Below are 21,564 nucleotides of genomic sequence, written 5' to 3' on the forward strand. Positions count from 1 at the left end.
TGTGGCCGGGCTGGGCGCAGTGGCTCATGCCTATAATCCCAGAACCTTGGGAGGCCAAGGTGGGCAGATCACGTGAGGTCAAGAGTTTGAGACAAGTCTGGCCAACATGGTGAAACCCCATCCCTACTAAATATACAAAAATTAGCTGGGCATGGTAGCATGCGCCTGTAATCCCAGCTACTTGGGAGGCTGAGACAAGAGAATTGCTTGAACCTGTGAGGCGGAGGTTGCAGTGAGCCAAGATAGCACCACTGCACTCCAGCCTGGGCGACAGTGAGACTCCGTCTCGAAAAAAAAAAAGTTTTATTGGAAATTATTTAAGAACACAGTAAAATTATCATAAGTAAAAAATGGATGTTAAAAATGGGTATTAAGGCTGGGCACGGTGGCTCATGCCTGTAATCCCAGCACTTTGGGAGGCCGAGGCGGGCGGATCATGAGGTCAGGAGATCGACAGATTGAGGCCATCCTGGCTAACAAGGTGAAACCCCGTCTCTACTAAAAATTACCAAAAATTAGCCGGGCGTGGTGGCGGGCGCCTGTAGTCCCAGCTACTCGGGAGGGTGAAGGAGGAGAATGGCGCGAACCCGGGAGGCGGAGTTTGCAGTGAGCCGAGATTGTGCCACTGCACTCCAGCCTGGGTGACAGCGAGACTCTGTCTCAAAAAAAACCAAACCAAAACAAACAAACAAAAAACGGGTATTAAAATGTTTATGGTCCCAGCCTTGTGCTACAGATGTATGCATGTTTGTGAAAGGATGACAGGAAACTTAACAAAGGGTAAGGGTGATTACAGCTACGCAGTAGGATTCAATGTTTCAAACTTTTCTGCTCTTTCTCCCTTTCCCCAGTTTTTTACAATGACTATGCACAATTCTATAAGTGGGGAAAAAAATCACTACGCATTAGAGGGAGCGACACTGGCCATGAGAGAGGCCTGGACTCAGCACTCCACAGGGCCTGCGTCGGGAAGCTCTGGCCCTCCCCATTCCTGCAGCTGCCCCTTCCCAGCAGGGCAACCTTCCTGAGAAGTGCTGACTTCCTCTGGTTCAAAGCCAAGTCCCTCTGGTTGCCAGGTCTGCTTAGACACCCTTGGAGACTAGAACCCAGTTCATGTATTTGTCCAAACATGACAAATAATAAGATGGAAGTCACAGTTCCAAGCTCAAGGAGCTCAGAGCCTGGTCAATAGATGGATTAGGAGACAGTGTGGGTGTAGCATAGCCGAGGTGCATGCACATGTGACAGGAGGGCCTGGCCCAGGCTGCAGGGGGCAGGGGAGCAAGGTCAGGGTGAAGGCTGGTTCCTGGCAGCCAAGAGGCAAATGCAGTGGCAGAAAGGCACGAACGTGGCCATTCACTATGGCCCTTTACAGTGTGACGTCAGGTCTTGCTCACCAAGCTAAAGGGGCTGGATTTTATCCTCAAGGCAGCGAGGAGCCACTGAATGATTTTAAGTTGGGTGGAGGCTGGGCATGGTGGCTCCCGCCTGTAATCCCAGCACTTTGGGAGGCCAAGGTGTGTGGATCACCTGAAGTCAGGAGTTTGAGACCAGCCCGGGCAACATGGTGAAACCCCGTCTCTAATTAGCTGGGTGTGGTGGTGGGGGCCTGTAACCCCAGCTACTTGGGAGGCTGAGGCAGGAGAATTGCTTGAACTGGGAAGGCGGGGGCTGCAGTGGGCCGAGATCACACCACTGCACTCCAGCCTGGGCGACAGAGCAAAACTCCTTCTCAAAAAAAAAAAAAAAAAAAAAAAAAAAAGTTGAGTAGAGACCCACTAATGTCACTCTAAGCCTCCAAAAGTCTCTCCAGCTGTGGGGGTAGAGGGCAGACCTGAGGGGGCAAGATGAGAAGTCGAGATGCCAGATAGGAGTGATCTGAAGCGGTGAGACAAGAGTGAATATGGGCTCAGTCCAAAAGGGGGCTGGAAATGAGAGGGAGAGAATGAAGCAGGTCCAAGGAGCCTTAGGATGGACTCAGTAACCAATTAGGTTCCTGAGGAAGAGAGGAGTCGAGGCTGAGTCCTCGGGCGCTGTGTACTTGCTGGGCATTGGTCAGGGCAGAGCACAGGTGGAAAATCTACGTCAGCTGGGCATGGGCGGCTGTGGTGTTGGCATGGGATGCTGGCCAACAGTCAGCTGTCCATGCTTTCTGTTGAGGTCACAGCAGTGCGTGTGGGACAGGGAGAAGAGAGGGGGCAACCCTGGAGGATGCCAGCGTGATTGAGGGAAGGGAGTGGGAAACAGCCAGTGAGGGGTGACATGAAGGAAAAGGGAGGGAAAGGAGGCTGTCATTGGTGGTCTCAGCCCAGCAGAGGCCAGGCAGGCTGGGAACTGGGGAGCCACTGGGGCCTCTGCTGGAACCACCTGGTGAGCCCTTAAGGGGAGGCCCCCACCCCAGGGTCTCCAGCACCTTCCTGGCTCCCCACAGATACTCAACAAATGTGACTGAGGAAAGAATCGAAGGGTAAGGGGTAAAGGGGTAACCACGGCCCCCTCCCTGGGCCTCAAGTAAGGGAGCAGTGCCCCAGGTACCAGACCCCTCCAGCCCTGGAGGGGAAGCATGTGCAGGGCTAAAGGTGTCGGCCAGACCCTCAGGACCAAGGTCGGGTGCTGTCCGTTGGAGAGTCTGCCTCAGACCCCCTGTTAGGGGAGTCCGGGGGAGCTGGAGTCTCCTCTGCCTCAGGGAACACTTAAAGCAGCCTGGAGCATTTGCTGAGAGACAGCGCCACCTAGTGGGCAGGAGGTGCACGCCAGGCCATTACCCGCAGGCTCCAGGCCTTTGGGGTTCATTGAGGCAGTCCCTGCACCCTGCTCCGGCCCCTGCATCCTGCCCCAGTCCCTGGAGACAACAATCCAGGGCTTCTGCCACCTAAGCAGTGTCTGAGCCTCTGACAGCAGGACCTTGCAGCATCAGCTGAGATTGGCTCTGAGATGGAGAAGGTGGGCAGGTGGGATTTTAACAGAGATCCATTTGCCCACATGGTGCAGGCATATGCAGGGTCCTGCCCTCACATGGATAAGACCACAATGGGACTGGGCTGACTGCAGTTCTGTTGTTATTGTTGTTGTGTTTGTTTGTGGTGTCATTAGGCTCGCAAAGAAAATAAGTATTATGAAACTCTTCCAGACATGGCTGACCCCTTCCCTCTCCACTCCCAGTCCACAGAATTCTCAGAACCTCCTGCAGCTCAGGTCTCCTGTGTGGCTCAGGCCCCGGCAGCCAAGTCAGAGGTATCTTTATGGAGGTAGGGGCAGTCCACAGGGCGCCCCAGCAGCAGGGGAGTGACTCCCACCACCTATTCCCCAACGATTCCCTGGGGTCTTCCCTGGCTCCAGCTTCAGCTCCAGGAGACCCCTCCCCAGAGAAAGAAGTAGCTGTGGACACCACCCACCCAGAAGAGCCTGGACTCCACGGCCCACACAGTTGGTCACAGCTGCTGCCTTGCTCCTACTGCTCAACAGTTTCAGGGCAAGGTCAACAGCTAAGTGGGGTCACTGACCTTCCTCAACAACTTGGCAGAGCTCATTCTTATTCTCAACTGTGGGTTCAGCTAGGCAAGATAAAGAGTTCTTCTAAAAATTTTTTTTTAACTTTCCCTCATGACAAAGAAACAAATATACAATGTTAAAATATTAGTTTTACAAAAATGTGTGACTTGGAAAGTTAAAGTTTCTTATATAGTCCTATCCCCTAATAATTATTATTATTATTATTATTTTGAGACGGAGTCTAGCTCTGTTGCCCACGCTGGAGTAAAGTGGCGTGATCTTGGCTCACTACAAGCTCCGCCTCCCGGGTGCAAGCGGTTCTCCTGCCTTAATCTCCCAAGTAGCTGGGTAGCTGGGACTACAGGCACTCGCCACCATGCCTGGCTTATTTTTGTATTTTTAGTAGAGACAGGGTGTTGCCATGTTGGCCAGGCTGGTCTCGAACTCCTGGCCTCAGGTGATCTGCCCACCTTGGCCTCCCAAAGTGCTGGGACTACAGGCATGAGCCACCATGCCCAGCACCCCCTGTCAAAACAAAATTTTTGACAGCCTGGTATATATTCCACCAGCTTCTTTGTCTTTTAAAAATTTTTTAAATTTATGAGACAGTCTCCCTCTGTTGCCCAGGCTGGGGTGCAGTGGTGTGATCGTGGCACACTGCAGCCTCAACCTCCTAGGCTCAAGCGATCCTCTCACTTCGGCCTCCCTAGTAGCTAGGACTACAGATGCGTGCCACCACAGCTAGCTAGTTTTTGTATTTTTTGTAGAGACAGGGTCTCCCTATGTTGCCCAGGCTGGTCTTGAGCTCCTGGGCTCAAGCAATCCTCTTGCCATGGCCTCTCAAAGTGCTGGGATTACAGACGTGAGCCACTGCACCCAGCCACCGGCTTTTTTTTCTATGCACATATACAACTTGTGTGTATGTGTGTTGTTGCTGGCTTTTTTTTTTTTTTTTTTTTTGAGACAGAGTCTTGCTCTGTTGCCCAGGCCGGAGTGCAGCGGTGAGATCTCGGCTCACTGCAGCCTCTGCCTCCCGAGTTCAAGCGATTCTCCTGCCTAAGCCTCCCAAGTAGCTGGGATTACATGTGCATGCTATCACGCCCAGCTAATTTTTGTTACTTTTAGTAGAGACGGGGTTTTGCCACATTGGCCGGGCTGGTCTAGAACTCCTGACTTCAGGCAACCCACCCACCTTGGCCTCCCAAAATGCTGGGATTACAGGCGTGAGCCACCGCACCCAGCCCGTTGCTGCTTTTTATACTGACATATGGTCCTACATTTTGATGTCTCTTATTTTGATTTTTTTCCCAAGAGTATTCAACTGAAGGATTTCTTACCATCCCAGCTCAAATTCAGGTTAACTCAGTGACCAAGACTAAGTGGGAAGGAAGGTGAGTTCCCAGGGACTCAGAAGCCTGAAGGTTTCAGGTTGACTAAGTCAGAAGCCAGGGTAGAGGGTGCCATGCTAGAAACGCAGATTAGCCCTGGAAGAGAAGAGACCTCACCCAAGAGATCCCAGGACGGGGTGGGAGCTGATGCCACACAGAACAGGCTGCCTCATGATCCAGGAGGCACACCTGGGCAGACACACCCAGGAAGGCTGTGCGTGGTGAGCTGCTGTCCCAGGGAACTGCCTGAGCCACTGCCTGGAAAGTTTCTGCTGAGTTGGGTGCACAAGCCAGGTCACACCCAGCATCCGCGCTTGGGAACAGGCCCCGGTGCCAGGGCAGAGCCCTAAGACATCCAGGAGAACAAGGGCTGGCTGGTGATCTAGGTCAGGCCCCGCATGCCAGCCTCAAAGCACAGCAAAAGCTGGGTCAGCACTCTGCTTTCGGGGGCCTGCTCGTGTCTGAACATGCCACGGATTGCAATATTTCATGGTCAATCATTCCAACAAAGCATAAAGAGAATAAAAGGAAAGGACTCTATGGAGATGCTGGTAAGAATACTGGGCCTCCGTGTCATGATAAGCCTTCTAGAGAAGAACCTTGCTAAGCAGCCAAGGGACATGGAGCTGTCCAGTAGCATGTGGGTTATGGGCAAGATGGCAGTAGCCATGTGGGTTATGGGCAAGATGGCAGACAGTGAAGCGCTCCTCAGCCACAGGTGTACATCCCGGGACTCCCCAGTAACCACCTGGTTGCATGACCGAGTGACTTACTGCTCCCAAATCCCAGTTTCCTTGCCTGTTAAGTGAAAGTGTTAATAATACAAATAGTAGCTACCTACAATAGAATGAAGCGACGGTGCCTACTACACAACAAACACATCCTGCCTGTTACCATGCTAACTGGTTGAGGTCACTCCAAAAAGATAGAACTCCCTCAGGCGCACGAGACATCAGGCCTTTGGGGCATTCCTCCTGGCCACAGCCAGGACCACACCAGCTACAATGTGTGGTCTGTGCTCTGGACAACAGTGATGGCATTGTCCTAGCACACAAGGGCAGTTTCTCCTGGACAGGGTGCTGGGTGGATAGGGGTCAGGCCAAAGGTTAAAGAAATGAAACAATCAGTCTCTGCAGTTATGAGGGCCCCCAGACATCTCCATTTCCTGCCTCTTCCAGGCCTCAGAAAGGGATCCTGCCATTTGTCTAGTAGAGTCTTTGGCTCCCACCTGAGGAGGGAGATGGGATCAGGTGGGACGCTCCGGAGGTTCCCTGGCTCAGCTCTGTGGGTTGGGGGAGCTATAGCCCCTCCTAGTCGGCCCTGGGTCTCATGGATCACCCATCAAAGAGGGCTGGAGCTACGCTTTCTAAGGGAATCACAAGTCGGTGCCCCTGGGACTTGTGCCACTGCCCCAGCCCCTCTGCTGCCGACTCACCCTGGTCGATGGAGTGCGGAGGCAGCTGGCTGAGCTGGCTGTTGACCACCCCTGCATAGGTGCGCAGGAACTCCTCCTCGCTGGCTGTCAGCTGCAGGGTGAGAGAGCTGTGGTGAAGGGCAGCATGCACCTGTTCCCTAAAAGGCACCTGCACCCCTAGAGGCACCGCCTAGGCCTGCTTGGTCCCTGGGTGGTGCCTCCTCCTTTGCTTCTCGGGCCTCTGTTTCTGAGATTTGACCCCTTTGCTTTCAGGGCCAGCACACCCCACTCCCACCCTCCTTAAACTTGGTCCAGGGATCCAAAGGCTTTGCCACTCAGACTGAATCTGAGATTAAGGTCTGTTCTAGTATAGGGCCAGTGGAAGACACAGGTCCTGCCCAGAAGGCTGAGGGGCAATTCCATGTCCTTCCACTCTTTTTGAGAAATATCCCTGCACACGCATGCCTGCTGCCCCCTCAGCTCCTGTCCTGACAAGTTGTCCCTGAGCTGCCCCCATGGGAGAGAAGACTTTCGGGGTTGCAAGGGGGAGAAAAGGAAGGTCAGGGCCTTGAGACCCTCACCCGCCTGGCCCCAACCCGGGATGGGGGTGGGCAGACTGCCCAGCAGTGTCCCCAGAACTTGACGTGCTGGGCTCTGTGCCTGGAGGGCCGGAAGCAGCCCTAGAGCCAAGCCACAGGCCCAGCAGCCCCTCCTCAGCCCATGGCTCCACAGGAGGCAGCTGCAGTGGCTCCACCCTCCAACAGCCCAGCAGGGCCCCTCCCTGGGAGCCCCTCCCTGGGGGCCCACTGCCTGACACCCCACAGGCACTCACGTTTGATCCCATCTTCCGCAGCATGAGCAGCACTCGGACCTTCTGCTGAATGTACATCTCCTCCGGACTCTTTCCGGGAGCTCCCTCGCGGTTCATCCCCCTGCCCGGCTCTGGGGACTCCTGCAGAGCAAGCAACAGCATCAAAAGGGAAGAGATCAGGATGTGACGTACTGGGACAATGACACCTGCTAGTGACCCTCACTCCTCCCAGGAGCCGCTTTCCACCCGCAGTCTCCCTTCTGGGAGCATGGGGCAGGTGGTGAGGTGCTGGGTTCCTCTCTCACCCATGCTGGTCCCAGCAGGCTGGACTGAGCAGCTCTGTTCTCCAGCAGGTGCTGCAGGGGCTGGCCTGCCTGCTGCCTCTGTGCATGGAGCTGCTGGGTCCAGGGAAACTGAGATGACCTGGACTGCTGGTTGTTTCTACCTGCCAATCACCCCAGAGCAAAGCTCCTGCTACAAGCCACAAGACACGTGGTGCCTGAAGCCCCAAATGTCCCAGGTTTTCAGAAGAACTTCCACAAGGGGCAAAAAAGTGATGGGATCAGAGGCAGCTGGTTAGGGCCTTTGGCTCAAGAAACCGTGAGATCAGTGCCCAGCCCCCAAACACTGAGACAGCTCCCTCAGCAAAAGCCCCTGACAAGTTTAAGAGGCCAGGGTTGTGGCTCCTGGGCTGGGATCCAAGGGGTCCCTCGATGGAAAGACACTGGCCCAGGGTTGCAGGGCTTGCTACCTCAGCCCTCACAAACCCACCCCCCATCAGAGGGTAGCTCCTGCAGGCAGCTGGGAAGGCCAGCAGTGTGTCTACATGCAGCAGGGACCTAACCTGTAGAAAGTCCCCAGGAGAGAAGTCCAGAGCCCCCTCCCTCCAGGAGGAGCTGAAGGAGAGGAAGCTGGGTATGGAGGGGCTTGGGTTACACACTGGTAACTCCTGGACGAGTCAGAAATAACGCAGCAGCTGCTGGGGTGGAGCCGTATCAGCCCTGGTGCCAAGGAACTGCGCTCGGAGAACCACGGAACCAAGCTGGCAGGCTAAGAACACTCCTCACACCATCCATCCCTCCAGGACCAGCAAACCCTGGACCAGCGGGCTTTCCCAGGCAGGGTGGCTCTCTGTGCAGAGGGCAGCCTCAGCAATGTGCCAGAGCCCAGGCAGCAGCCTCCCTGTAGGTACTTGTCAACTGCTCATTCCCCATAAGCTAATGGGGCCCTCACCCTAAAAGTGCACACAATAAGCTAACAGCAGCTGCATGCTTGATGCGGCACAGGTCTCTTTGCAGCAACTTCTGCTAAACCCCTACAGCCCAGACTCTATTACTCTGTCTGCTCCCCTTCCACCTCCTCCTGGGCTCAGAACACAGCCTAAGTGATAACTGGGAGCTAGGAAAGAGGAGTAAACTGCCTCAGGAATGGTCTCTGATGAGAGGGACCCCCAGCCACTCCCCAGAGCCAGGGTGCATCCCAGCACGGGGAAGGCCATAACTTCCTGTGCAGCTGAGCAGGGAAGCTCTGTTCTGGGGTATCACTCCTCGCACTGACCCATTCTCACTTCCTTCCACTTCCCTAGATGTGGAGCACTGCCAGTCTGGAGCTGGACTCCACACAGCCTCGTGGGGCGGACCTTGCACCCCGAACCTGGGTGTGGATGATGATGCGGTCTCCACCTCTTCCCCTGTGGCCACCTGGATCTGGGTTACTATGTGACCTCCTCATGATCCCCCTACTTCCTTTCTTGTCCTTTTCTTTACACAATAGCCAGAATTACCTTATTATTATTATTATTTGACACAGGTCTCCGTCGCCCAGGCTGGAATGTAGTGGCGCAATCATAGCTCACTGCAGCCTCAACCTGCTGGGCTTTAGCAATCCTCCCAACTTAGCCTCCTGAGTAGCTAGGACCATAGGTGCATATCACCACGCTTGGCTAATTAAAAAAATTTTTTTTGTAGAGACAAAGTCTTGCTATATTGCCCGGGCTGGTCTCAAACTCCTGGGCTCAAGTGATCATCCCACCTCATCCTCCCCAAAACAGATGACATCACTCCCTGCTTAAACCTACCTGAGAATGCATTTCACAATCCTTGCCAGGACCCTGCGAGGGCTCCGCTGTCAGCCCTGACTCCCTCTCCAGCCTGTCTCTTCTTCCTCTTCCCCTTGCTCTGCCTTCCTGGCACTCGTCTCTTCTAGAACATGCTGAGAAGCTCTTTCCCTCTGGCAGCCTTCGTACTGGGTGTCCCCGCAGCCAGGAACTGGCTTCTTTCCATCCTCTGTCTTGGCGTAAAGGCACCTTCCTAGGGAAGCCTTCCCTGACAGTTGCTCTGGTGCCCAGGAGTACAGTGGTACGCTCAGAACTCACTGCAGCCCTAAACTCCTGGGCTCAAGCGATCCCCCTGCCTCAGCCTCCTAAGTAGCTGGGACCACAGGAGCATGCTACAACACCCTGCCACTTTTAAATTTTTTTGTAGAGGTCTTGCTATGTTGCCCAGCCAGGTTGGTCTCAAACTCCTGGCCTCAAGCAATCCTCCTGCCTTGGGCCCCCAAAATATTGGAATTAACAGGCATGAGCCACCATGCCCACCTGTCCTGATTTTCTGAAAGTGCCCTGTTGGAGAACTTGCTTATTGTCTCTCCCCACTGCCTACTGCAAGGCCAGGGCCCCCTCTGCTGTGCTCACCCCTGTCCTCCAGGAGCCTAGCACTTGGCAGGCACTTAGTAAATACTGCCTGCTTGGCTAAATGGAATAGTGAGACAGCCTGTAGTGTCTGAGCTCTCACTCTGCAATATCCACACCCATCTAGGCCCAAATGTCATTGGGTTAAGAGACCAAGTACCTAACCCAGTCTCCCACAACCCAATTTAGCTTTTCCAAAGGACTCGCACTTTCAACGTAGTGGGCCTTGGGCTATTGTGTTCTCCAAAGAACATCTGAAATGCTCCGTAAAGCCTTTGAGCTAGGGAGTTAGGGCTTCCAAGAGTAAAAACCTTCCAATTCTGTCCTGTGCCTAAGGGCTAGTTTTCATTTGCTCTCTCCTGGTGAGAGACAGGGTGAAATATAAGGAGCTGGCCACTAGGTGTCGCCACACACAAAAGCACCAGCGTTGCTTCCTCCCCATCCCAGCAGGTTCTCCCAGGGCTCCAGACCACCCGGCTTAGCCAATGTGGGAAGCAGATCACTCCTGCTCTGGCTCTCCCTATTCCAATCGTACTATCACAAACCACACTCCAGCCCCGGGTCCCAGGGCAAGATCTATTTATTCATTCAGAGAGCCAGCCCTGCCCAGGTAAGGACTGGTGTCTGGTTTTTGCCACTGCATCCACCCAGGAGCCAGTGGTCTGGGTACACAGTAGGTGCTTCCCAGAGAAGCGTCAGTTCCGTATCAAAGACTGCTTCCATCACAGACTGCCTCCATGGGGCCGGCTTTACAGAATGTTGCCCTGTCCAACAAGCCTTCTATGAACAGCTTGCACTGATAGGTGCCGCCCCGTCTTCCCGGCTGGTGCAGCCTCGCCATCCTGGGGACATCTGACGCTGGGATTCCTAGGGCTTGGGCTGCCCAGCTGTGGGCCTGCGGTGTCATCTGCGCCTGCATTTTGGAGCCAGGCTACTCCTGCTTCAACTCACTTCCCTGGAAGACACAGTTCTTCTCACTACAGAGAAGACCCTTGACTTGTCTTTTCTAAAAAGTGTGGTCATGGAGAATTCTTCCAGCTCAGTTTGAGCTGATTCCGTCCTGCTGCCTAACAAGAGGGCACACTCAGGGCTGGATCTGGAGCAGAAATGCAGCCAGGAGCACATGTTCCCACCCTTCCCATTCCAGCCAAACAGAAACACCGTGACTGGCTTACATAATTCTCTCCTCATCTGCAGTAAGGGTGTCAGTGTGGAGCAAACTCATAATTGGAGAGAATAAATCATAATCAACCCAAACAATACAGACATTTCAGTCATGGTGTGCTACGAGTATATTAAAGTATGTCTCTGTTGCCTATACAAGCAAATGTGCTATTATATTTTTATCACAATTCTGACAAGCATCAGATTCATTTCAGTTAAGAAATCTTATTTCCCCTGTAGGGATCAAAAACTAGTCTCCATTAAACTATGTTTAAATTACATAAACTAAAACTGCAACTAAATTAGACACACTAATTATTCATCCAGTCCTTGAATGTGAGAACCAAAAGCAATGATGGTTTTCAATTATGGTCTCTTGGCTATTCCCATAAACATTCCAGCATCTAAAATGGGGCAACTTCCACTCCAAATCCTAAGAAAATTTCTGTTAGCTGCCCAAGGCAGAGGTGAGCCAAAAAAAGGAAAATGAAAAGAAACAGGCCGGGCACAGTGGCTCATGCCTGTAATCCCAGCACTTTGGGAGGCCGAGGCACGCGGATCACCTGAGGTTAAGAGTTTGAGACTAGCCTGGCCAACATGGTGAAACCCAGTCTCTATAAAAAATACAAAAAAATTAGCTAGGCAAGGTGGTGGGCGCCTGTAATCCCAGCTACTCGGAGATGGAGGCAGGAGAATCACTTGAACCTGGGAGGCGGCAGTTGCCTGGAGCCAAGATCACACTACTGCACTCCAACCTGAGCGACAGAGTGAGACTCCATTTCAAAAAACAAAAACAAAAACAATAAAACAGAAAAGAAACAACAGGCAACTATTAACTATCCAAATGAATGGGGAGGGAACAGGTCCATGGTTATTTATTATGTAGTAGACAACCACACATTCTGCAAAAAGTGGGTGCCATCCCAGAAAATGACATCTGATTGGGGCAAACACAATGAAAAGACATTAAGGTACATACCTTCAATTTAAACACAGAGACACACTCCTGCTACACACACACACACAGTTCAGAGCTACCTCTCTGTTGAAGGAAGTTTGGCTGGTCAGGAAAGGATAGTGAGGAAGTGCCTCCCCAGCACTGTGAAAGGTCCACACAATGGGAGAACTGGCCTTGGCTCCACAGGCCACACCACCTTCTCGGGGAGACACCCAAGGGCATCTGTAAGAGGCAGGCTCAGATGCCACACTCTTTCCCAGCCTTTGCAGGGACCTAATCTCGACCACCATGTAATCTCCAGCTTTTAAGCAGTTGATCTCACTTTAGAAGAATTAGGAGGTAGTGCAAGAGGGACCTGGAGAACAAGACTGCTGAAAGTTACATGCGGCAGTTGGAGGCTGGATGGCTGTGGCTTCCTGTATGGGTCTCTGTCTGGGAAATGCAACCCATTCTAATAAAGAGCTTTGAAAGCTGGCCTCGCTTTGACAGGCACGAGTGGCCCTGAATACAAACACAGCCACCTGCACTCCTTTTTTATTTTTAAACTGGAAGCTAATGCTCTTGAACATCCACATTTATCTATGTTAGAATATTCACTTATACCCAGTGTGGTCTTGCACCTGCTAGGAAGATGTCAAGTAAGCTCAGGCAAGGCCAGGGAGCAAAGCTGCTCCTTCAGACACACTAGCTGCCTCCAGCCCCTGCACTCGTCTTTTGTTTTGTCCATTTTAAAACACATTGTGATAGATTCTAATACCTTTAAAAATGTACAGTTTACATTTTCATGATGTTTACATTGCAAAAAAATACAATGCCATAGAACTGGTGGTTCCTAGAGCTTATATGAAATATTATCCAGAATCTGTACATGTCTTCGTCTAAAAGAAATCAGCAGCATCCTAACATTCTCCAGAAGAACCAACACATCTGGGGAAATGAGCATCATTAGGGCTCATAGTGAAAGGTAACAGATGAGCTAACTTCATAATCAGCCCTGGAGCCTGGCATCCAAGAGGACTCCTCACCCCCCACCCCACACTACTGTATGGCCACATTACAGAGTCCTTCCCCTGGGGGCCTTACCTGCTTCTGGAAATTAACTTCAGGCAAACAGGTGCTCAACTGTGAGGGGAGGGCTGTGGCTGGGCAGAAGTAGGAAGGTGCCGCCCTGCAGAAACACAGAACACAGGTTGTGGGAGGAGTCGGGAGGGCCCAGGCAGCTGCCAGGGCTGGGCCTGGAGCACACGCCCCACGCTGAGGATGCACAACCACTGGCGGGAAGTTCGTGGAGCCCGGCTCTGCCGCGGTCCAGAAATACCTGTGTGTCTGGCAAGCCAGGAAACCCGCACCCACACCTCTGGGATAAATAAGGTGCTGATGGCAGCTCGGCTGGCCTGGCATTTCCGGCCGAAGCAGGTCAGTCCGCTCAACACCACACACCCTGCTCCCCTTGGCTTAGTCACCAAGTCTAATTGAGACGCTGTGTTCAGAGACACTGTGGACCAGAATGCATCACTCCAGGACAGTTGATGGCCAAGTCCCGCACCTGCACAAGAGAATGCCCCACCTACCAAATCTAGCATGACAAGCAAGGCACAGGTAGCTCAGCACCCGCAGCCTCTGTGCTCAGTGCATGTATATGTGTCTGTGTGCTTGGTGAACACCTGCAGTTGTGTACATAAACATCAACTAACACAGACACATGCTAGAAACACACGAAAAGCACAGTCGCAGCTTGTTCACAGACCTACAGCCTAGCCACATGTCTACGTGCCCCCAGTATACCTCTGGCAGGAATCTCAGAACACTGCCTTCTTTTCTTCTGCCTCCCACACAAGAGCTCATCGTTCAGGTCACCTGCACAGGTTAATGGAGCAAGAGAGTGGACTGCCGAGGGGGCGGAGACACAGGAGAAGCAGGAGGCTGTGAGGGGCGCTGGGAGCCTTGCCCACCCGCTCCAGCTGCACCACCTGCTCTGCTGGGGTGCAAGACCCAGTGCCTCACATCTCCAACGCACATATCAATCATCCCAATAAATGGTGAGGGCACAGGTCTGTGGTTATATATTATGCAGTAGACAACCACATGTTCTGTAAAAGGTGCGTGCTTTTGCCAGGCGCGGTGGCTCACACCCGTAATCTCAGCACTTTGGGAGGCCGAGACGGGTGGATCGCAAGGTCAGGCGTTTGAGACCAGCCTGGCCAACATAGTGAAACCCTGTATCTACTAAAAATACAAAAAATTAGCTGGGCATGGTGGTGGGTGCCTGTAATCCCAGCTACTTGGGAGGCTGAGGCAGGAGAATCGGTTGAACCTGGGAGGCAGAGCTTGCAGTGAGCTGACATCGCGCCACTGCACTCCAGCCTGGGGAACAGTGTGAGACTCCATCTCAAAAAAAAAAAAAAAGTGGGTGCTTTTACACCCACTTTTACTACCCACTCTTCTACCACAGGGCTCTCCGCTGTCAGCCCTGTAGTGGGGGAAAGGTTGCCAGACGACACTTTGAGAAACTGGTTCTGAGAGAGGTGCGGGACCAATGACAGCTTGGAAACCCACTGTCCTCAATGAATTCTGAAAAGAAAGTTGCTCGATGACCCAACGGGCTGAGGAAGACATGTTTTCCGGAGAAAGCAGGATTTCAAAAGCCTCCCCTAAAGTCAGACATCACTGTAAACCTCTGACTCTCTGTTCTGTGTGTCCCTTTAACCAGCACTGGTCCTGGGATAGGAGAGCTGTCACCCACCACTGCCACCCCCTCCACCATCAGACTAACCCTACGGGAACAGGCCATTTATAGCAATTAATTGCTCTTTTATTCCTCTAGATATCAAAGCACCAAAATACCAAGGAACCCTGGGGAACTTTCCACCTAAGTCCCCACATTCTTTCAAAAAGAGATGAAAAGAGAGCCTTCCTCTACTTCTGAAGGGCTTTAATTTCTTCTACTACCATGACAGCCAATTATCATTCCTGTCTACAGGGCTCAGACCCTTCCAAGAAGCAGAGGGGAACGTTGTATTCCTGACTTCAAGGGAAGGGGTCAAAGGATAGGGACTCTCCAGGAATTCACGGACAGCTGTTCTATTTGTCATTTAATTTTTTATTTCTTGCTAACCAAACAGCAGCATATTTGCCATTTCAAAAAAATATATTTATTTATTTTTTACTTTAAGTTCCGGGATACAAGTGCAGAACGTGCAGGTTACACAGGTATGTACACATGTGCCATGGCGGTTTGTGGCACCTATCAACCCGTCACCTAGGTATTAAGATTCACATGCATTCAATATTTGTCTTAATGCTCTCCCTCTCCTTGCCCCCAGCTCCCAAACAGGCCCCGGTGTGTGTTGTTCCCCTCCCTGTGTCCATGTGTTCTTATTGTTCAACTCCTACTTATGAGTGAGAACATATGATGTTTGGTTTTCTGTTCCTGTGTTAGTTTGCTAAGAATGATGGCTTCCAGCTTCATCCATGTCCCTGCAAAGGACACGATCTCATTCTTTTTTATGGCTGCATAGTATTCCACAGTGTATATGTGCCACGTTTTCTTTATCCAGTCTATCATTGATAGGCATTTGGGTTGGTTCCAAGTCTTTGCTATTGTAAATAGTGCTGCAATAAACATAAGTGTGCATGTATCTTTACAGTGGAATGATTTATAATCCTTTGGGTATATACCCAGTAATGGGATTGCTGGGTCAGGTGGTATTTCTGGTTCTATATCCTTGAGGAATCACCACACTGTCTTCCACAGTGGTTGAACTAATTCACACTACTACCAACAGTGTGAAAGCGTTCCTATTTCTCCACAGCCTCGCCAGCATCTATTGTTTCCTGACGTTTTAATAATCACCTATATTTGTCATTTTTTTTTTTTTTTTGAGACGGAGTCTCGCTCTGTCGCCCAGGCTAGAGTGCAGTGGCGCAATCTCGGCTCACTACAAGCTCCGCCTCCCGGGTTCACACCATTCTCCTGCCTCAGCCTCTCCGAGTAGCTGGGACTACAGTAGGCGCCCGCCACCACACCCGGCTAATTTTTTGTATTTTTAGTAGAGACGGGGTTTCACCGTGGTCTCGATCTCCTGACCTCGTGATCCGCCTGCTTCGGCCTCCCAAAGTGCTGGGATTACAAGCGTGAGCCACTGCGCCCGGCCCTATATTTGTCATTTTTATAGTCAGGTCAATGTTCCCAGTTTACAGAGGAAGAAACTGAGGCTCAAAGTCCCTGGACCCCAGGGCCATCCACGTAAGACAGTAAGCACGCTCCAATAACTGGATTCAGTTTTCAGTTCTGCTCTGTCACTGATTGGTTGTGCAACGCGAGGCCAGTGACTGCTCTTCTGTGCACTTCATTTCACCACCCGTAGAAAGGAGATAGATCGTGACCTCTATCACGTCTTCCCTCAGTGGAGGTGAGACTAGGGCTGGCTTCCCAGTTCTGAGGCCTGGACAGTCACACAGGGCCTGCATTCAGGAGGGCCCCATGCTTGATTTACTGTTCTGCTCTCACCGTCTTGAAATTCTTTTTTTTTTTTTCTTTTGAGAGAGAGGGTCTTGCTCTGTTGCTCCAGCTGGAGTACAGTGGTGCAATCATGGCTCACTGCAGCCTCGAACTCCCTGGCTCAAGCAATCCACCCACCTCAGCCTCCTGCATGGCTGAACCACAGGCACGCACCACCATACCCGGCTAATTTTTATATTTTTTGTAGCGACAGGTTCTCATTATGTTGTCCAGGGTGGTCTTGAACTCCTGGGCTCAAGCAATTCTCCCACCTCCGCCTCTCATTACAGGCATGAGCCACCACACCCAGCCTTGAAATCTTTTTTTTTTTTTTTTTTTGAGAATGGAGTTTCGCTCTTATTGCCCAGGCTAGAGTGTAATGGCACGATCTCAGCTCACTGCAACCTCCGCCTCCCAGGTTCAAGCGATTCTCTTGCCTCAGCCTCCCGAGTAGCTGGGATTACAGGTGCCCGCCACCACACCCGGCTATTTTTTGTATTTTAAGTAGAGACAGATTTCACCATGTTGGCCAGGCTAGTTTCAAACTCCTGACCTCAGGTGATCCGCCCACCTCAGTCTCCCAAAGTGCTGGGATTATAGGCGTGAGCCACCACGCTGGGCCCCAGCCTTGAAATTTTTAATAATTTCTGAACAAGGGGGCTTGCACTGAGCCCTGCAAATGATACAGCTGGTCCAGAATGAGAAAAAGAAGGTCAAGATGCTTCTCAAACTGCCAAGGGTTCCACAACCTTAAGTAGACACTAAATGGACTCAAGAAGGATTTACTAAAACTTTTCTAGGTACACACAGCCCTGAACCAGACTTGGGGAGCACAAGGTACAGAACTGGGGCCTTGACACTGAGCCTGCATTCCAGGAGTTGACTGAGTGGCTGAGGAAACCACACAACACAAGGCAAAGAGAAAACCACACAAATAATACATGATAATGAGCCAAAAAGATATGTTAGGTCAAGACACAAACCCTCCTAGAGTGCCAATCACATGCCATGTACTGTGCCAAGCATCTGCCCCTGAGGAAAGAAGACCCAGGGCCTTAAGCCAGCATAGGAAGTGGCAGAGCAAAGGGGTGTAGTAAGCTCTGCAGGAAGGCAGGGGAGAGGCTAGCTGCCAATGGCTCCAGGGAGAAGTCACTGGAGCTGGGCCTTGAAGGATGAACAGGAGTTTGCTGGTAGAGAGAAAGGGGAAGGCACAAGACACAGAAGTTCAGCGAACAATTACTGAGCATCTATTCTACGGCAGGCATTGAGAATACACAGGTGAGCAAAACAGCCGTGGCTCACATGTGATGAGAGGCTTCCAATGAGCACGGGGAGACAGACACCAGTCAAGTCACCCAGATCAATGATCTCAGACACTGAGACAAAGAACATGAAGGTTAAGTTTGAGTCGCCTCGGGGATGTGCGGCTGGGAGCCTGGAGGAGGAGGAGGAGGAGGAGGAGGAGTTGGTAGGGGTGGCATACACGTAGGAAGGCCCTGAAGCAGGAAGAGATGTGGCTTAGGCCAAGTTAGAGCTGGACCACAGGGACACTCAGGGGGAGGGGAAGAGGTGTTTCAGCAGAAGGAAGTCAAGCCTCAGCTTGAAAAGACCACTGTGGCCAAGGCGTGGAGAAGAGGCTGGGGTGGAGCAGTGGGAAGCAGGAGGGGAGGGGGAGCAACCAGGCAGGAGCTTGGCTGGGTAGAGAAGGGCCAGGAGGAGTGTAAGAGTGGGGCTGTGGCTGTGGCTGTGGTGAGAGGCCTGGCACATGTCCAGGGTGAGGCCCCGAAGGACAGGCTGGACAGCTGGGACTGAGAAGCCCAAGAAGGTGCAAAAGCAGAGGAATGGCACGAGGCATGTGCCCTTGGGATCTAGTCAGCACTACGGTGAACATTTGCAGAGGGTTCTAGGGCCAGAATCGAGACACGGTGACAAGCTAGTTCTGGGAGACATCAGGGGCACTTCTGGGGGCTACTTGGCCTGGAGTGAGAATGGGGGCCTCGGGAAGAAAACACGTGCGAGCACGGGTGGGGCAGCCACAGGGCAGGGGGCGCCTTCTGTGGGCATGCAGAGCCAGAGCAGTCAGGAACAGCGGGTGCCTGGGTGGCAGCAGCGGGACAGTGCAGGAGGGTAGGTCAGGGACCGGGGGAGCCTCTCTCTGGCAGGAAGTCCAACCTGCCAAGCGAAGGGCTTCAGGCCCTGGTCAGGAGATGACTTGGGCAGAGTGGTCTCCCAGGAAGACTGGAGTCTGGGTGGATTCATGTGAAGCCCTGTGTGAGATGTGTGGAAGGGCAGGTGGGGCACCACAGGCAGGACCTCACGAGGCCCAGGTGCAGGGCAGAGAGGGAGCAAGAACAGTGAGAGCTGCTCCCGAGAGGCAGGAACTGGTGGGTTTTCTAAGAAGGAGGCACAGCAGGGCAGGGGAGAGGTCCACCTGCCGCATCCCATGTCTACTCAGGACCCATAGGCTCCTGTCCCCATCACAGCCCTAAGCGTGGGACTGCCCCCCATGCACATGCTTCAACAGGACAGGGGCTGCTTCAGTAGCTGTAATAACCCCACGCCAGCCTGATCCAACACCTGGTGTGTGGCATGGCAGGCCCGCAAGGAGAGCAGGGAGGATGAGTGGCTTCTGCTCTTCTTCCTCTGCCTAGAGACCCCTTCCCTCCCTCCTCATGGTCCTCCTGGAACTCAGTACTCAGTGCTGTCACCGTTGTCAAGTCTGTCAGTCCCTGCAAGAGGGAGAAGAGGGGCAGAATCTTGCCTGTCCTTTCCTGGGTGCCCTGGCCCCCACTTGCTCTGCCTGAGAGCTGTGCTCAGCCTCAGGTGAGTCTTAACCTCAGCTTTGCCTCCTCCAGGTGGGTCGGCTGACGTAACGGTGCAGGGGGAGCTCAGAGGAGGTCACCACCCAAACAGTCAAGGAGGAAGGTCGGGGGAGGGGAGTCTGAAGATGCTGTGGGCAGGAGGGAGGGAATCCATGGGGAAGGAGGAAGGAGGAGGAGGGCAGGGAGCAGAGGAAGGGGAGAGTGAGGCAGAGGCACAGAAAAGGCTCCCGTGGAAGGGGGAGGGCATCCGGGCCCGCAGATTGCCTGTGGCTGGGCCTGTAGGCAGAGCCGGGGTGCAAAGGACCCAACAGCTGCTGGGCAGTGAGTGGGGGCGACGGGACTGGGCCAGAGGGGAGGACCAGCTAAGCTCAGTTAACTGGATGCCCTTTCCTGGGAATGGCTCCAGGCACACTCCCCAGCCCACAGCAGGGAGGGAGAGATCAGCCAGCAGCCAGCCAGGCTCTCACCAGGGGCCATGGCAGCCCTTGGGGCAGGGGAGTCTGGGGAGGAAGAGAGCACCATTGTAGGCCCCACAGCTCAAAGGAAGAGGGAAGACGGCCAGGCCTTAATCCCCGAAGGCTGCCCAGCCCCAGGCCTCCCAACAGAAATCAGGATCTGAAAGGAAGACTCAGGCTGCCCAGAGCCACCCAGACCCACAGGCAAAGCTTCTATCTAGCAGGTCACGTCCAGGACAAGGTGTGGGAGCCAAGGGGACCTGGTCACCAGTTCAGAGTCAGCTGCCAAAGGAATCCTGAGGAAGAGGAAGGTGCCGTCATGGGAGGATGAGGAGCATTTGCTATGAATTGGAACACATCAGACAAAAACCAGCCCCAAATGCCTATGTACATCCTAGAGAGAGGAGAAGGCAGACAATAAAACACGAGTGACGGGGAAATCCTTAGTACACAGGAAAAAGACAGGGGCTGGGGCCAACCCGCGGGTGAGTGGGAACAGGAGTGTGAGGGTGGGCAGCGGGCCCTTCCTGAGCAAAGATGGGAAGATGGTGAGAGAGGGAGTCTGGGAGCAGAGGAATGGCCGGTCTGACTCGGGGTCCAGCAGGACCACCTGACTGTTAAATGGAGACAGGCCCAGGGCCAGAGCAGAGGCCGTGGCAGGAATCTAGGCAGATCTGCTGGTGTCTCCGGTGAGGGGGCAGCAGCAGAGGGTGAGGGTTCAAGGCAGCCAGCTGGGGACTCGTGGCACAGGCAGACAACAGGATCACCAGGGAGCGCACTGTGGGGTGTGGGGGCTATGGTGGCGGCTCCCGGGTTTTCAGGCTAAGTGGCTGAAGGTCGACATTCCTATCAATTGAGATGGGGAGAAGCAAGTGGAACAATTTTGGGGACAATCATGAGCTGAATTTTAGACTTTGAGAGTCTTTTCCGTCTCTGAGCCTTGGTTTCCTTTTCTGTAGAAAGGGGGTGATAACAGCAACTACCTCAAGGGCAGGTTGTGAAAATGAGATAACATACAAAGAAAGCACTTGAAGCCTGGGCACATAGTGAGACTCCGTCTCTACAAAAAATACAAAAGTTAGCTAGGTGCGGTGGCGTCACTTGCAGTCACAGTTATTCCAGAGGCTGAGGTGGGAGGATTGCTTGAGCCTGGAAAATCAAGGCTGCAGTGAGCAGTGACTATGCCACTGAACTCCAGCCTAGGCGACAGAGCAAGACCCTGTCTCTAAAAAAAAAGAGGGCAGGTGCGGTGGCTCATGCCTGTAATCCCAGAACTTTGGGAGGCCAAGGTGGGTGGATCACCTGAGGTTGGGAGTTCGAGACCGGCCTGACCAACACAGAGAAACCCTGTCTCTACTAAAAATACAAAATTAGCCAGGTGTGGTAGTGCATGCCTGTACTTGGGAGGCTGAGGCAGGAGAATCGCTTGAATCTGGGAGGCAGAGGTTGTAGTGAGCCAAGATTGCGCCATTGCACTCCAGCCTGGGCAACAAGAGTGAAACTCCATCTCTAGAAAAAAAAAAAGTACTTGGCCCAGTGAGTGCCTGGTATACAGCAAAGGCTCAATAAATTCTAGTTACTATACTAATAAGATGAGAAAATGACATAGACCATGTAAGTAAATGCTTTTTGTTACGGAGGATGGGAGTAAAAATAAACAGAATTCAAAGGCTTTTAATACCCTCAGCTTCTCGTCTCTTCTCTCCCAGCTGCCCATCAGTCCCCAGCTGGCTCAGAGGAAGGATAAGGGATGGAGAGCCGGGAGGGGACCTTGCTTCTACAGTCTAAGTGCTGCCCCAAATCACTGAGGACACTTCTCAGCAGGGTGCTGCTGACATTTCAGACTGGGTGCATTTTTGCTGGAGGGCTG

General features: G+C 52.8%; 1 protein-coding gene across 3 annotated transcripts in view; it reads right to left on the bottom strand.

The window, feature by feature from the left end:
- The window catches only part of CTNNBIP1 (catenin beta interacting protein 1), a 62,506-nt gene that overhangs the window by 16,867 nt on the left and 24,075 nt on the right, over nt 1-21,564 (bottom strand). For 2 of the 3 annotated variants that reach the window (XM_030805603.1, XM_030805602.1), the window contains exons 2-4: nt 13,000-13,084; nt 7,127-7,246; nt 6,316-6,406 (exon numbers count right to left, since the gene is read on the bottom strand). In XM_030805603.1, coding sequence (XP_030661463.1) covers nt 6,316-6,406; nt 7,127-7,222 — 187 coding nt within the window. In that variant the 5' untranslated portion in view covers nt 7,223-7,246; nt 13,000-13,084. Of the gene's footprint in view, nt 1-6,315; nt 6,407-7,126; nt 7,247-9,182; nt 9,458-12,999; nt 13,085-21,564 lie in introns of those variants that run through there. The other variant, XM_030805601.1, reaches the window with a different exon arrangement.

The sequence above is a fragment of the Nomascus leucogenys genome, chromosome 24 (assembly GCF_006542625.1).
Source record: "Nomascus leucogenys isolate Asia chromosome 24, Asia_NLE_v1, whole genome shotgun sequence".
Lineage (NCBI taxonomy): Eukaryota > Metazoa > Chordata > Mammalia > Primates > Hylobatidae > Nomascus > Nomascus leucogenys.